Source organism: Dipodomys merriami, unplaced genomic scaffold (assembly GCF_024711535.1).
Source record: "Dipodomys merriami isolate MVZ:Mamm:240054 unplaced genomic scaffold, mDipMer1.0.p SCAF_30, whole genome shotgun sequence".
NCBI lineage: Eukaryota > Metazoa > Chordata > Mammalia > Rodentia > Heteromyidae > Dipodomys > Dipodomys merriami.
The window spans coordinates 4,897,690-4,912,550 of record NW_027204493.1 but is presented as its reverse complement, the minus strand read 5'-3'; the positions used below and the strand labels follow the sequence as shown (position 1 = coordinate 4,912,550).

The window sequence follows — 14,861 nt, the reverse complement described above, 5'->3', positions numbered from 1 at the left end:
AAAGTACAGGCAAAAGACATAGCTAGCAAGATCAATAGAAAGCCCATGGACTGGGAGAAGATCTTCACTAGCCATACAATGGACAAGGGCCTCATATCTAAACTATACTTAGAACTCAAAAAATTAAATCCTCCAACAACAAATCCTCAAAGAAACAATAGCCTGATTAATAAGTGAGCTAAAGACTTAAAGAGAGACTTCTCTGAAGAGGAAATAAGAATGGCCAATAAACACATGAAGAAATGCTCCAGCCATAAAAGAAATGCAATTCAAAACAACATTGAGATTCTACCTCACCCCAGTTAGAATGGCTATAATCAAGAAATCTAACAACAATAGATGCTGTAGGGGATGAGGCCAGAAGGGAACCCTACTGCATTGTTGGGGGGAATGTTAACTTGTTCAACCACTCTGGAAAGCAGTATGGACGCTCCTCAAAAGACTACACATAGAGCCGGGGGCTGGTGGCTCACGCCTGTAATCCATCCTAGCTACTCAGGAGGCTGAGATCTGAGGATCGTGGATCAAAGCCAGCCCGGGCAGGAAAGACAGTGAGACTCCTATCTCCAATAAACCACCAGAAAACCGGAAGTGGCGCTGTAGCTCAAGTGGTAGAGCATTCACCTTGAGCTGAAGAGCTGAGGGACAGCACGCAAGCCTAGAGTTCAAGTCCCATGACTGACAAAAAAATAAAAGACTACACATAGAGCTCCCCTATGATCCAGCAATCCCACTTTTACCCAAACTATTACAATTGACAAGGCCATACTAAAGCCACTAGCACAACTATGTTTATCACAGCATTATTCACCATAGCTAAGATATGGAACCAACCCAGATGCCCCTCATTAGATGAATGGATCAAGAAAATGCGGTACACACACACACACACACACACACACACACACACACACACACACACACACACACACACACACACACACACACACACACACACACACACACACACACACACACACACACACACACACACACACACACACACACACACACACACACACACACAGGAATTCCATGCCTCCATCAGAAAGAATGGACCACCCCATTTGTTAGGAAAAAGACTTGGAAAAAACTATATTAAGTGAAGAAACATAGGTTCCCAAGGCTTCCCTTATTTGCAATAACTAATATATGTTTAGGACAAGCAGAAAAGGTCAAAAGCTATGTACATATGACTATAGCAGATGATGCTTAGGGAAATGAACCCCAAGATAGGGACACAGAGGTTTTATCTTTCTTGCTGTTGTTTTTAATGTACTTATAATGTACTATGTGGGGTTTTTTTGTTTCTTTTGTATGTTCTTCTCCCATGGTATAACCCCTTTTTTCACTATATTTGATTCTGGTGCCCTGCATCTTATATATACATTTTTCTAATTCGTGAAGGGGAAGGGAAATAACAAAATGCTGAAATAAAGATACAGGTTGACCCATTGTAACAATTAGACGTACAAGACACTATGTTGAAAATGAACTTTACAACTTTGTGGGGGAGAGGGAAGAATTGGGGATGTGGGGAGGAAGGAATGGTAGATGAAAACAAAGGAGGGGTAACAATGCTCGATAGGAAATGTACTCTACCTTACTCATGTAACTGTAACCCCTCTGCACAGTATCTTTACAATAAAAAATATATATTTAATAAAAAATACATTTAGCATCTCCTAGTGAAGGATTGAAAGTTTTAGGGTTTATTCTGTTTACAAGAGGGAACAGAAAGAACACTACCAATCATGCTTCATTAAGGTAAATCAAGGAAGACATAATCATGGTCTATGACTAGTCAAAGAAGTATACAACTGTTATAATGCTAATATTAGAATGCTGTCTTTCTTGCAAGCCAAAACTAAGAATCTTACTATAGTGATTGTGGTATTACCAAAAAAATGATAACTTTGTTCTTTTTGTTTTGAACTTGAATTTTTTTTTATTGTATAGCTACTGGGTAGATGGGTTACAGTTGCATGTGTAAGGTAAGTATGAGTCTATTTCCTATTGAGCACTGTTACCCCCTCCTTTGTTTTTCCCCTACTATCCCTTCCCTCCCCATCTGCCCAATTCTCTCCCACGCCAACTTTTGTTCTTTAATAATAAAAACACAATAAAAGAAGTATGTTTTGGTAAAGTGCTTCATCTTTTCCAAGAAATGTGTTTATTTTCTTAAATTCCAAGAAGACCTAAAACTTGAGTCAACAGGTCAAAGGGCAGTTTAAAGTCCCTTTAACATAACATTCTACTATATAAACAGAAAACTATGCTGTCTGATGTTAATAACAACCCCGGATCACTACTAACTCAATGATTTAAAAGGCCTCTAAAGTGTGTGGCTCTGTCGTTATTCAAAATTATCTCTATCTATCAATTCAAATCGACCTGAAAATTTGTTTCCTGATTTTTCACACTTTGAAATATTTTATTGATACTTAATAACTGTGCATATTTATTTTAATGCAGTGTAATAATTTGGTGCATTCATATAATTTACAATGATCAAATCAGGGTAACTATCCTTTCAATGTCCTTAAACATTTGTCATTTCTTTGTGTTTGGGGCCTTCAAATACCTCTCTTCTAATTCTTTATAAAACACATAAGAAATTGTTGTAAACTATAAAAAGAACTTTTCCAAAAACTCTCTTTCTTGTTTTAACCTCTGATGACACACATACATTCTTCAATATGCATTACTTGTACTTCCCACTGTACCATCCATTCATTTATGAAATATTAGGGGCTACCTATCTGCCAGGCACTATTCTAAATGCTGAGGATATAGCAGTATCCTCAAAACAACATTTTTGCCCTTGTGTGGCCTATATCCTAGTCAAAAAAGACAGATAAAAGACAAATAAGTATGCAATACATGAGGTGTAAGTGATATGGAAATATCTAGTTAGAAAAGCAACACAGGGAATAAAAATTTATCATATATGGATTTTTCTAGAAAATAGCATATTCTTCCTTTAAATTAGTACAGAAGTCTAGCATGTATTTTAAAGTGCAATCATACTTCTTCATTCCTTAATTTATTTACATCTCAACTAGGTATAATGAAAAACAACACTAGGAATAATACTGAAATGTATAGTCATTGAGCTGGAACAACCAATTATAATAATTTTACTTTTGAGATTAAAGTTGATAGAAGCAATTGTTTTTCCTTGATTCTAGTGTTTTATTTGGCTTCTGGATGCACCCCAAAAGAAGTACTAAAAGTGCCGGCACATTTCAAATTATGTCATGAGATTAAAATTTATAAAACTTTTCTGTATTCAAACTGTAGCATGGTTTCAAATTTGGAGCCTACAAATTAAAACTCCATAGTAATACTAGAACATTAGAGACAAGAGCTTTTACTGGTGATTTAAAAACAGTTGTTCAACTGTCTGAATCACTTAAGTGCATAATATGTCTCAATTGTTTACAGAAAGCTGAAACAACTGGCGAAATCTATGTAAGATATTTCACTGTGTGAGATACAGGCTATTACCAATGCATTTGACAATGAGCCAAAGAAAAGTTATACAGACATTAATTGATCTGTTTTCTTCTCAGAAAATTATAATGATTTGCCTTACACCATCTAAACAATAATACATATTTTAAAGCAATTCAGATTTCCCCGCGGGACCTTCAGCATTTTTATATTAAATTGGGCTCAAATCTCAGAACATGAATGAATGAATGAATGAATGAATGAGGAATGAATGAGTAGAGTAAGTGGATGAATGAATGATCAAGCGAAGGAATGCTGAGGTTTTAGTGCTCATGCAAATCAGTAATTAAAACTAAAGGCTCTGGAATGTTTGTTGTTTTTAAGATTTAGAAGTTAAATCTGAAATGCTTTATATTTCCAAATAACTAAACAGGAATTAAGTTCAGTGGAAGTTAAGCCTTACTTTAATGACTATAACTTGACAAGTAGAATTCTGTCAAAGTTTTCAAAGTTTAGGAAACTATGATACACTTCATTCTTTCACATTTGTCTACAATGCCTGAAACCTCCCAAGCAAGCACATGTGGGATACACCTTTATATATTCCACAGGATTATCACCTTCTTCCCTCCTAAATTTGGTTGGCAGAGCAGAGGAAACAACTCAGACACAACTAAAATTCTAGTCCAGTACAAAATATTGGACTAGGGGAAGGGATAGAGTGGATCATCCAGACTTCAATGTAATAAAAATTACTGTGTTGGGAAAACAAGTTGCTACTGCATTGTGAGGGCCAGGATTCTATCAAAAACACAAAATCAAACCAAACAAAGCAAAAGGTGGCTAAGATGTAAACTTCATTTCCTTTTCAAGACTAGGAAGGAAAAAAGATACATACCGCATCTGTGATATCAATTTCGTACACCCTTTGGAAAGTCCTACGCTCAAAGAAAACAAGTTTGCCGCTGCCACATCCCCTCTGCACAGAGGTACCAGTGACTATGAGTTTATCATCTGGACTGAAACAGCAATCAGTCCTACAAACAAAAAAAGTCAATAAATATGTACTTATGATCCTCACAATTGTGCAGCAATAAGGAGTAAATTAAATAAATATCACTGCACAAAGAACTAACCCCTACATAGAGCTTATAAGTCAGACATTATTAGTAGTTTAGTTACTCTTCACGACAGTACAGTGAGGTAGCTACTAGCCCCACTGTACTTACAAAGAAACTGAGGCAGCGAGTTTAAATAAACCTTACTTACATTTGCATAAGGAAATGGTGCAGCTAAAACTCAAATGTAGGGGATCTGACTACAGACTATGTGTTTTCTTCTAAATTATGAATTTTTTTATGCCAAGGGAGTGTAAGGAAAGCTCAGTATAGATAATGTAAGTAAACAAGTAAGTATATGATGTGTGCACTACTTGTCTTTGCACCTACATTAGTAGTACACAAATAGGTATTACTTAGATTTACATTAACATCTAAGTAGTAATGGCTTTGGCCATTTTCTGGAACTATTTTACTACCATTATTACTATCATTACTTCCAATAATTTCAGAGACATTAAGTCATACAAAATACTGGACCCTAACTGATGGTCCTGATTTGACAATGCTTTTGTTTTTACCAGAAGTTTGATCACTTGATTATGAATAATTTAAGATAATTATCCAAAAAAGTGATGTAGTTTGCATTACATAGAGCAGGAATGATTGCTCAAAAAATATTCATCCTCTCTAGATTCATGTTTGTCTGTTTTAATAAGACAATGCCACTGACAGTATGCTGTGTTAGAGTTGGTGCATTGTATAATACAATAATGCCTCCATTACCTGCATACTCTCCCTCTTAGTCATTACTTAACACAAATATGAAATTTCATTTCTACCAAAGCAGAGTTTCCCAGGTAACAATTATAGACTTAAAATTCCATCTCAGCTGCCTAAAAATCTTTGAAAACTGTAGTTACCACATTGGTGGTAACTACATCCAGAGAAAGATAGTCTGAATAACTAAAGAACCTGTGTGTACACACATATACATATAAACATATGAATGAAAGTACACATATATCATTCAGAAGTTTTTACAGTCTGACAAATTTATCTTTCAAAAACGTGTCAATTACTCTCAAATCACTTTCTATAAAACTCAAAAGACATGATATAAATTAACATTAAATCAAAAATTTTATTTTCCATTTCCTAAGCTAATCAAATAGTTAAAATATGCAACTTACATTGGGAACATAGTAGGAAGATTTGAGGATGAAAAAAGTGGCTTATTAAATTGTCGGATATCCCATAATTTTAATGTATCATCACCTGATAGAGAAATGAGAAAGAAAATAAAAAACAAAAATGTGAATTCTGAAATAACTATTCATTTCAAAGTTAGGATTAGCTAAACTTTGTGTATAATTTTAAGTAAGGGAGAATGGAAAGCACAAAGGATGGGAAGAGAAGAAGTGGGAGGGGAAAAAAAGGAGGCTGGAAGGAGAGGGACTAGAAGGGAAGGGAAGGGAAAAAAGGGGAAACCAGATGCACTTAAGCAGATTTTACTTTTACTTTTAGTGTTCAGATAGCTTAAAAGCAGCAATAGTAAAAACATTAGAAAACTATATGATAATAAGTAAGCCCTCTAGAAGTTTCTTTCCAGACTGATGCAGCATCTGTAGGCTAGAAATAACCCTGGAGAACTAACTCTAAAGCAGGATTTTAATGCAGATGGTGTTTCCCCATGGTACATTTGAAGATGGTCTGACTCCTTGAGGAGATTTAAATTTAAGAACTATCTATCAGGAAATAGTTTTATATATACAATAGAATTCGATGCTTCCATCAAAAAGAATGATAATATACCATTTGTAAGGAAATGGAAAGACTTGGAAAAAATTATATTAAGAAAAGTAAGCTAGAGCCAAAGAAACATAGGTTGCAAGGTTTCTCTCATTTGTTATACCTAGAATATGCCTGAAATCTACAAGTAAACACACTGTATGGTAAAAGACAAAAAAAATACACTTGGACATACACTTGGACATGATAAATCATACAGGTCTCTAGACATTCACAAGTGAGATCAAAGGATGATATTTTTAGGAGAGCATCACAAAGGCTCAGTAACTATGCGCATATGATCATAAAAATAATCTTCATCAAAATGAACTCGAAGAAATCCAAGTTGCTGTTTTTGCTTTCCTCACCTTTTATTTTGTCTTGTTTGCTAATTTATCTGTTTGGGGGAGGGCAAGTGAGGCGGGCACAGAAAGGGTGGGACAAAAGGTGAACAAATGCAGCTGTGATACTAGACACTATGTTGAAAATGAACTATACAATTTGTGTGTAGGGACAGGAAGGGGTGACAGCACTGTTCAAAAAGAAAAGTATTCATTATCTGACTTATGTAACTGCAACCCTGCTGTACATCACCTTACAATAACAACAATATATATATACTTTTTAAAGTTAAATGCTTAAATGAAAAAAAAATCAAGACTGGTAATAGTTCAATTCTCAACCAATTCTCTTCCCTTCTCTATGTGGGCAGAACTATCCATTAACAATACTGTTGTAATTCTACCTGTGGTTGTCATTCTTTGTTTTGCTGGGGAACATGATTTTCCAAGCCATTTAAGGAGTAATAAATATTCTTTTAACAGACTCTTTTTTAAAATATATATTTCTATAGGGCTATAAATTCCTGACCTTTACAGAATAAAAGCCAAACTCATAAATGATGTCTTTGCTAGTCTTTTCCCCCAGTGCTCACAGCGAAACATGCCTCAGCCCCTTGGGTCCAATAATAAACCTGGATCAGGTGCAATTGAGGTGAGTGGAGCATCCAATAAAAATCCCCCTTTTCTTCCAAGGATCCTTATGCTAAACCAAACTTTTGGCAGGTACACTAACTACGACTGGTTGGACTTTACTACTTATACTTTACTGTGAGAACTCACTTGTAGACTGACTACCAATTACCACAAATAAATCCACATAACTATCCTCAGCCTTTCACATACTGCATAGTCCATAAGTTGCCCTCACTATTACCCATCTCTCTCTATTAATACAAAGCTTTATCCATGTGAGAAAGATGTGGCAAAAAATTAGAAAAATCATCTATCCAGCCATATGCGTGAAGATAAGTTTATAATACAACCACACAGAGTAATTTTTTTTTAAATAATAGCTAGGTATACAACTTAAAGAAAAACATACAACTTATGGTGGGGATAAGAGGAAATAACTGGGAGATAGGCAGGTAAGTAGTGACACTTCAAAAAGAAATGTACTCATTACTCTACTTATATGACTATAACCCTTTACATACCACCTTTACAATAACAATCAAAAATATTAAAGAATTACAGTGCAAAAAAATAAAAAAAAAAAGAATTATAGTGCAACAGGTTCTTCAAACCATTTAGTGGGAACACACTGAAAGAATCCAAATGGCAATCCTAACAGTGTCTTACAAAATATATCCAACCCTGGGAAGGCAAAGAATTTCCAAATATTGCTATTGCTATGTATCTTTACGATAATGAAGGTGTGGAACTATTAAAGTCCTTAGAGTAAAGAAAAGTAAAGCAAACTTCATTCCACATTGCCTGTGGAGTGCCTGATCTTGACTACAACAAAACATGCTGTAGAGAAAATCACTGTTCCACAAATTTGTGACCATATAATAAACTAATTTTCAAAGGAAGCTGAAAACCCCTTGAGGAGTGGAATGGGGGTGGGGAGGAGCTGCACTAAGTATTTGAACTGGAGGGAAAAAAAAATCAATGGTCAATAAAGGATTTTGAAACACCTGGCACAGAATTATAAAATAGAAAAAGTATGAAAGAATGTAGATGAACTACAATATTCTAAAGGAAGAAGCTAACTTTTAATAAAATAATGTTGCCAAGTTGAAACAGTATTTTAATGGAAAAAAATCAGTCTGCCGCAAGCACATTAATAAAAGCACAATTAGTTATACCTGGCATTAGGATATTAGTGTGACACTTATTAGTTAAATATCATAATTTTATATATAGAAACACATCAAAAAGATTGAACTTACCTCCACGAGAGGCGAGGACAGTACCATCATAGGAAAAAGCCACACAAGAAGTGTCTGTGCCTGGGTCATGAGCCTGTTTATAGTGGAACTTAGGATGAACCTATTTGCAAACACAAACCAAATGTTAACAGATCACCTGCATTCAGATGAGAATACTTCTGTGGCAAGAATATTTCACTTTACACTCATAATTACAAATACAAACAAGCAAAGGACTAATTTTATCTGACATTAGTTTTACTTCCTTCTAAAAAAAAAATCAAAATTTTTTTTCAAAGTATCCATTTGTCTTAATAAAGTTAAGTCATAGCATAGACTTCCTTAGCCAACCTGAAGTGACATAAACTATAACTACATTTAATCTTTAATATTATACTTATAAAATTATGAGACCATTTTCAACATTTATCTGCATGAGAAGGACAAAGTAACAAATAAACATTTTATTTAAAGCATTTTGTTAAATTTAGTATGTACCTAGTGGTATGTAACACGACTGTGCACAGGAACTATATTTAGCATGCCTGTTTGATGATGATGATGACAACTACAACAATGATGACAACAAGGCTTACTATATCCTAGGTCCTATATTCTTTACTATCTTGCCTATTTAGTCCTCATGATCATTCTATAAGTTAAGTTCTACTATTATAATCCCTATTTTACAGTTTAGGAAACGGAAGCACAGAGAATTAACTACCTAATCCAAGGCCACAGAGTTTGTAAGTGGTAGAACTGAGAGTCTAAACACCAAAAGCCCACGAAAATATTGTATTACAATCTCTTTCTTACTGATCTACCTTAGTATACACTTACCTTGCAATGTCACTACTACACAGTTGATAACTTGTAAAAGTAATGATATCAAAACAATCTGACCACTCAGTTACAATTGGTACAAACAAAATAGTAAATGTCAACTATCAAAAAGAAAGGCCTATATGAACAAACATATCCAGTCCATTAAAAACTTTATCCAACTACATTGCTGCCACTAATACAGGATCCTCTGATAGCCAATCATGTGTGTGTGTTTATGTAAATTGTTTACATACAGGTATATGTTATTCTAGATAACTGCACACTAGTTGCTAGTCATTACCAATATTCCTAGGGTAATTATACAGCAGAGCATGGAGACAATGCTGTGGGATTATTAAATGATATTACTTGCCTTTTAGGGACTAAAAGTACATATGGGAATACAAGTCATTCAACTCTTTATTTTAACATTTTCATGATCATCAACTGATTTCATGGGAGCTTCATTTTGACATGTCCTTATATGCATATAATGGACCTTTATCTGATTTACTCCTCCATCACTCTTATAACTTATCTCATAGCAATTTATCATTTCCAGTTCTGGAGGCTAGGAGTTCAAGGTCAGAAAAATTGCTTCTTTCTGAAAGCTATTTTCATCTTTACATGATGCTCACCCTGTGCATGGTCTCAAAACTTTTCTAATAAAAACAAACCATTTTTGTATGGCCAACTCTTAACTAATTCCATCTGCAAAGGCACTCTTCCCAAGTAAGATCACATTCTGAGGATGCAGAGACAAGGTGATGCTACTATTCTCTTTTTAAAATTTTATTTTATTGTAAAGATGCTGTACAGAGGAGTTACAGTTACATAAGTAAGGTAATGAGTATATTTCTGGTTGAGCATTGTTACCCCTTCCCTTGTTGTTCTCCAACTATCCCTTCCCTCCCCTACCTCCCTCACTTCTCCCTCCCTGCGAAGTTGTAAAGTTCATTCCCAATATGCTGTCTTTGTTTCAATGGGTCGTCTTCTGTCCTTGTTTCAGCATTTTGTTATTCCCCTTCCCCTCCCTAAATTAGACAAATGTATATACAAGATGCAGGATACCAAAATCAAGTACAGTGACAACAAGGGATATACCATAGGGAGAAGAACATTCAAAGGAAAAGAAAATCACATAGTACATTAAAAACAAAAACAAAGAAAGACCTCTTGTGTGTCTATCTTGAGGTTCATTACACTTAGCATCATCTTATATGGTCATATGTACATAGCTTTTCTGCTAATCTGATAAAACTATCCTCGATGTATACTAACTATTGCAACTGAGGGAAACCATGGGACCTATATTTCTTTGGGTCTGGCTTACTTTACTTAATATGATTTTTACCAAGTCTTTCCATTTCCTAACAACTGGGGCGGTGTCATTCTTTCTAATGGAAGCCACAGAATTCGTGTGTGTGTGTGTGTGTGTGTGTGTGTGTGTGTGTGTGTGTGTGTGTGTGTGTGTCATATTTTCTTGATCCATACATTTACTGTGTGTGTGTGTGTGTGTGTGTGTGTGTGTGTGTGTGTGTGTGTGTGTGTGTGTGTGTGTGTGTGTGTGTGTGTGTGTGTGTGTGTGTGTGTGTGTGTGTGTGTGTGTGTGTGTGTGTGTGTGTGTGTGTGTGTGTGTGTGATATTTTCTTGATCCATACATTTACTGAGGGGTATCTGGGCTTGTTCCATACTGTAGCTGGTGATCAATGGTGATTGGGTTGTGCTGGTAGTTTTAGTGGTCTTGTTTGTGATCATTTGGGTAAATGCCCAGAAGTGGGAATGCTGGGTCATAGGGGAGGCTCTATGTGTAGTCCTTTGGTGAACCTCCATACTTCTTTCCAGAGTGGCTGAACAAGTTTATACTCCTACCAACAGTGCAGTAGGCTTCAAATTTGGCCCTCCAGCATCTGTTGTTATTAGAACAGACCTGAGGACCATTGGAATAGAACTGAAGTCCCAGAAATGAACCCACAGACCTATAGATACCTAATCTTCGATAAGAGAGCCAAAAAAATAGAATGGAAGAAAGACAGCCTCTTCAGTAAATGGTGCTGGCAAACTTGGTTAAAACTAAAGCTAGATCCTTATGTATCACACTGCACCAGAATCAACTCCAAATGGATCAAAGACCTCAAAGTAAAATCAGACACCCTGAAAACATTACAGGAAGGAATAGGAGAAACTCTAGGGCTCCTTGGCACAGGCCAAAATTTTCTTAATAAAGACCCAGAAATACAACAACTCAAAGAAAGGTTGGACAAATGAAATTGCATTAAACTACAGAGCTTCTGCATGGCAAAGGGCATAGTTAATAAGATCAATAAAAAGCCCACAGACTATGAGAAGATCTTCACAACAGTCAAGGGCCTCATATCTAAAATATACTTAGAACTCAAAAAATTAGCCGGGCACCAGTGGCTCATGCCTGTAAATCCTAGCTTCTTGGGAGGCTGAGATCTGAGAATCATGGTTCAAAGCCAGCCCAGGTAGGAAAGTCTGTGAGACTCTTATCTCCAATAAACTACCAGAAAACTGGAAGTGGTGCTGTAGCTCAAGTGGTAGGGCTAGCCTTGAGCTGAAGAGCTGAGGGACAGCACCCAGGCCCAGACCGACCCCCCCCCCCAAAAAAAAATCCTCCAAAAACAAATCCTCATTCTAAGAAACAACAACCTTATTAATAAGTGGGCTAAAGACTTAAAGAGAGACTTCTCTGAAGAAGAAATAAGAGTTGCCAATAGAGACATGAAAAAATGCTCAACTTCTCTAGCCATACAAGAAATGCAAATCTAAACAACATTGAGATTCCACCTCACCCCAGTGATGCTACTATTCTAAATGCTCCAGGTTGTCGGCAGGTCATCACAAAGTAGACAAGAACAGCAGAATCTCACAGTTCTACTATTGGTAAGAAAACACTGCTATATTCCAATTTCTGAACTTCTAAATAATCCAAGTCTTTTATGATGGTATCAAAGGGTGAATGAATTTCCATCTACCACCTGCTAGATCCTAATAACAGTCTGCTGCACTAGCATGAGTCAAGAAGGATAAACCTCAAAGTGACCAAAATAAGTAGAAACCATAGAATAAAAGAGGTTGAAAGCACCTAACATAATGGTAGGAATTCAAATTAGTACAACCACTATGGAAATCAGTATGGCAATCCTTGAAAAACTAAGCAGAGTGACCCTATAATCTACTTATACCACTCTTGAGCATTATCTGAAAGACTGCATGTCAAGATACAACAAAGATACCTGCAGACACATGTTCATCACAGTACTGGTCACAACAGCCAAATTATGAAATAGCCCAGATGCTTCATAATGGATGAATAGATAAAAAAAAGAATGTGGCATTTATATCCAATGGATCTTAGGTAACCATCAACAAGAATGAAATTATGTCATGTGTAGAGAAATGGGTAGATATGGAAAATATTATACTGAGCAAAGTACATCAGGCTTAGAAAGATAAGGGCACATGTTCTTTCTCATATGGGGATCTTAGCTCTGAAATACAAGTTCCCATAAAATCACATTTAAAGGTATAATCTTACATAGTCAATTTAGTTAACTTTATGAACAATTAACAGTTTAACAAAATGAATACCATAAGCTGAAGCAAGATTGTAAGGAGAGTGAATAGTAAAAGGGGATAGAGAATGAAAGATGAAACGGGACAAATACAGCAAGAAGACTTGATGTACATATGTGACAAAGGAAGTAGGAAATGAGAGAGGGAACAAAGAGGAAGAATGATTAAAAGAGTGATTCAGAACAGGAAGAACTGGACATATATATGGATATATTAAATTGTAACCTGGTACAACCTTTTGAAATTCAGAAAAATTTTATTTAATTACAAAAAGATGTTAAGTGCAGAAATTTAAAAGTATTTACTAGAATGAAAATAAAGAAAAATTAATAGAAAAAATATAGCTCTAGAGCCAGGACAATCTGGCCTAAAATTTTAGTTTACTGCCTTTAAGTTTGAACCTGTATAGGCTGAATAATATTTTTATCTCCAGTTTATTAATCTTTAAAATAACAAGCCTTACACCCTCTCACTCTATTTCTTCTTAACTCATAAAAAGACCAGTTACACTCAATATGTTATCTTTCTGCCTTGTATTAATGCCACAAGGTTATGAAATCTATTATAGTGGGTACCTCCATTCAGAAAGGTGCTAAAGTTGCAACTATGATACCAAAACAAAAATTCTGACAGAAGATAAAACAAGCACTGGGCTATCTCACAAACTGCATGAACTAGCATTTGATCATTCCCTTAAATCTATTCCCAAGACCCCTCAATAGATGGGAAATATCTTTCTAACTTGGAATCTATTTTCAAGTTTAGTTATAGGCAAGCAGTTCTAATTAGTTCTATATTTTCAATCAAGTTAGAGACTGTCTATGTAAAATTTGGGGTATAGAAAGATCCTAGAACTTAGCATTGGTCCAAGTGCTACAGATTTTACCAGAGGTAAACTGAGTGGAAGGAATGTCTTCACAGATGCAATACTTTAAGTACTTAAAATGTACTATGAAGCCGGGCACCAGTGGCTCACATCTGTAATCCTAGCTACTCAGGAGGATGAGATCTGAGGATTGTAAGCCAGCCCAGGCAAGAAAGTCCATGAGACTCTAATCTCCAATAAACCTCTAGAAAACCAGAAGTGGCACTGTGGCTCAAGTGGTAGAGTGCTTGCCTTGAGCTGAAGAGCTGAGGGATAGCACCCAAGCCCAGAGTTCAAGCCCCATGACCAAAAAAAAAAAAAAAAAAAAAAAAAAGTACTATGAAAAAGAGCATTATCTACCAGACAACACAGTCAGTTGGTAAGTAGAATAATTATGAATGGAGAGGTGGAGAAAGAAGAAAATCTGAGCAAGAGAGTAGTTCTCATTGTAGACAGAAGAAAGGTATAAATGTAAAAGGAGAAGGTAAAGTGCAAGCTTGATTATTGAGGAGCAGGTATTGTGGCATTTATAAAGTGTAAGCTTGATTACTGAGGGGCAGGTATTGTGGCATTATTTTTAAACATTTAGACACATCTTGAAATAAATATATATTTCAGTTTTCGAATTTGAACTAATACTTCATGCCTGCTAGACAAGGGCTCTACTACTTGAGTTACACATCTAGCTCTTTTTTGATCTAGTTATTTTTGAGATAGGGCCTCATTTTTTTCTTGGGCTGGAATGGACCACATTCTTGCTATTTACACATCTCTCTATACCTGGGATAAAAAGGCACATGGACCATACCCAGATTTTTCTATTGAGATGAGTTTTACAAACTAGTACCATGATCCTCCTGATTTCAGTCTCCCAACTAGCTAGGATGACAGATATGTGCCACATTTCCCAGATACTGTTTGAGATGGACTCTTGTGAATTTTAGGGGAGAGGGAGTTTAGTGGTAGCTCCCCTCTGCAGCCCAGGGCCAGTCACAGAGCTAGGTAAGTAATATCCTCTGAAATTATGGGGTCTGAAGTAATAAAAGCCAGCCAG

The 14,861-nt window shown here is 35.8% G+C and overlaps 1 protein-coding gene across 2 annotated transcripts in view; it reads right to left on the bottom strand.

Annotated features, from left to right (window-relative positions):
- The window catches only part of Wdr70 (WD repeat domain 70), a 214,400-nt gene that overhangs the window by 36,544 nt on the left and 162,995 nt on the right, over positions 1-14,861 (bottom strand). For both annotated transcript variants that reach the window (XM_070041066.1, XM_070041067.1), the window contains 3 exons: positions 8,539-8,638; positions 5,708-5,792; positions 4,355-4,493 (listed from right to left, as the gene is read on the bottom strand). In XM_070041066.1, the coding sequence (XP_069897167.1) occupies positions 4,355-4,493; positions 5,708-5,792; positions 8,539-8,638 (324 nt within the window). The remainder of the gene's footprint in view (positions 1-4,354; positions 4,494-5,707; positions 5,793-8,538; positions 8,639-14,861) is intronic.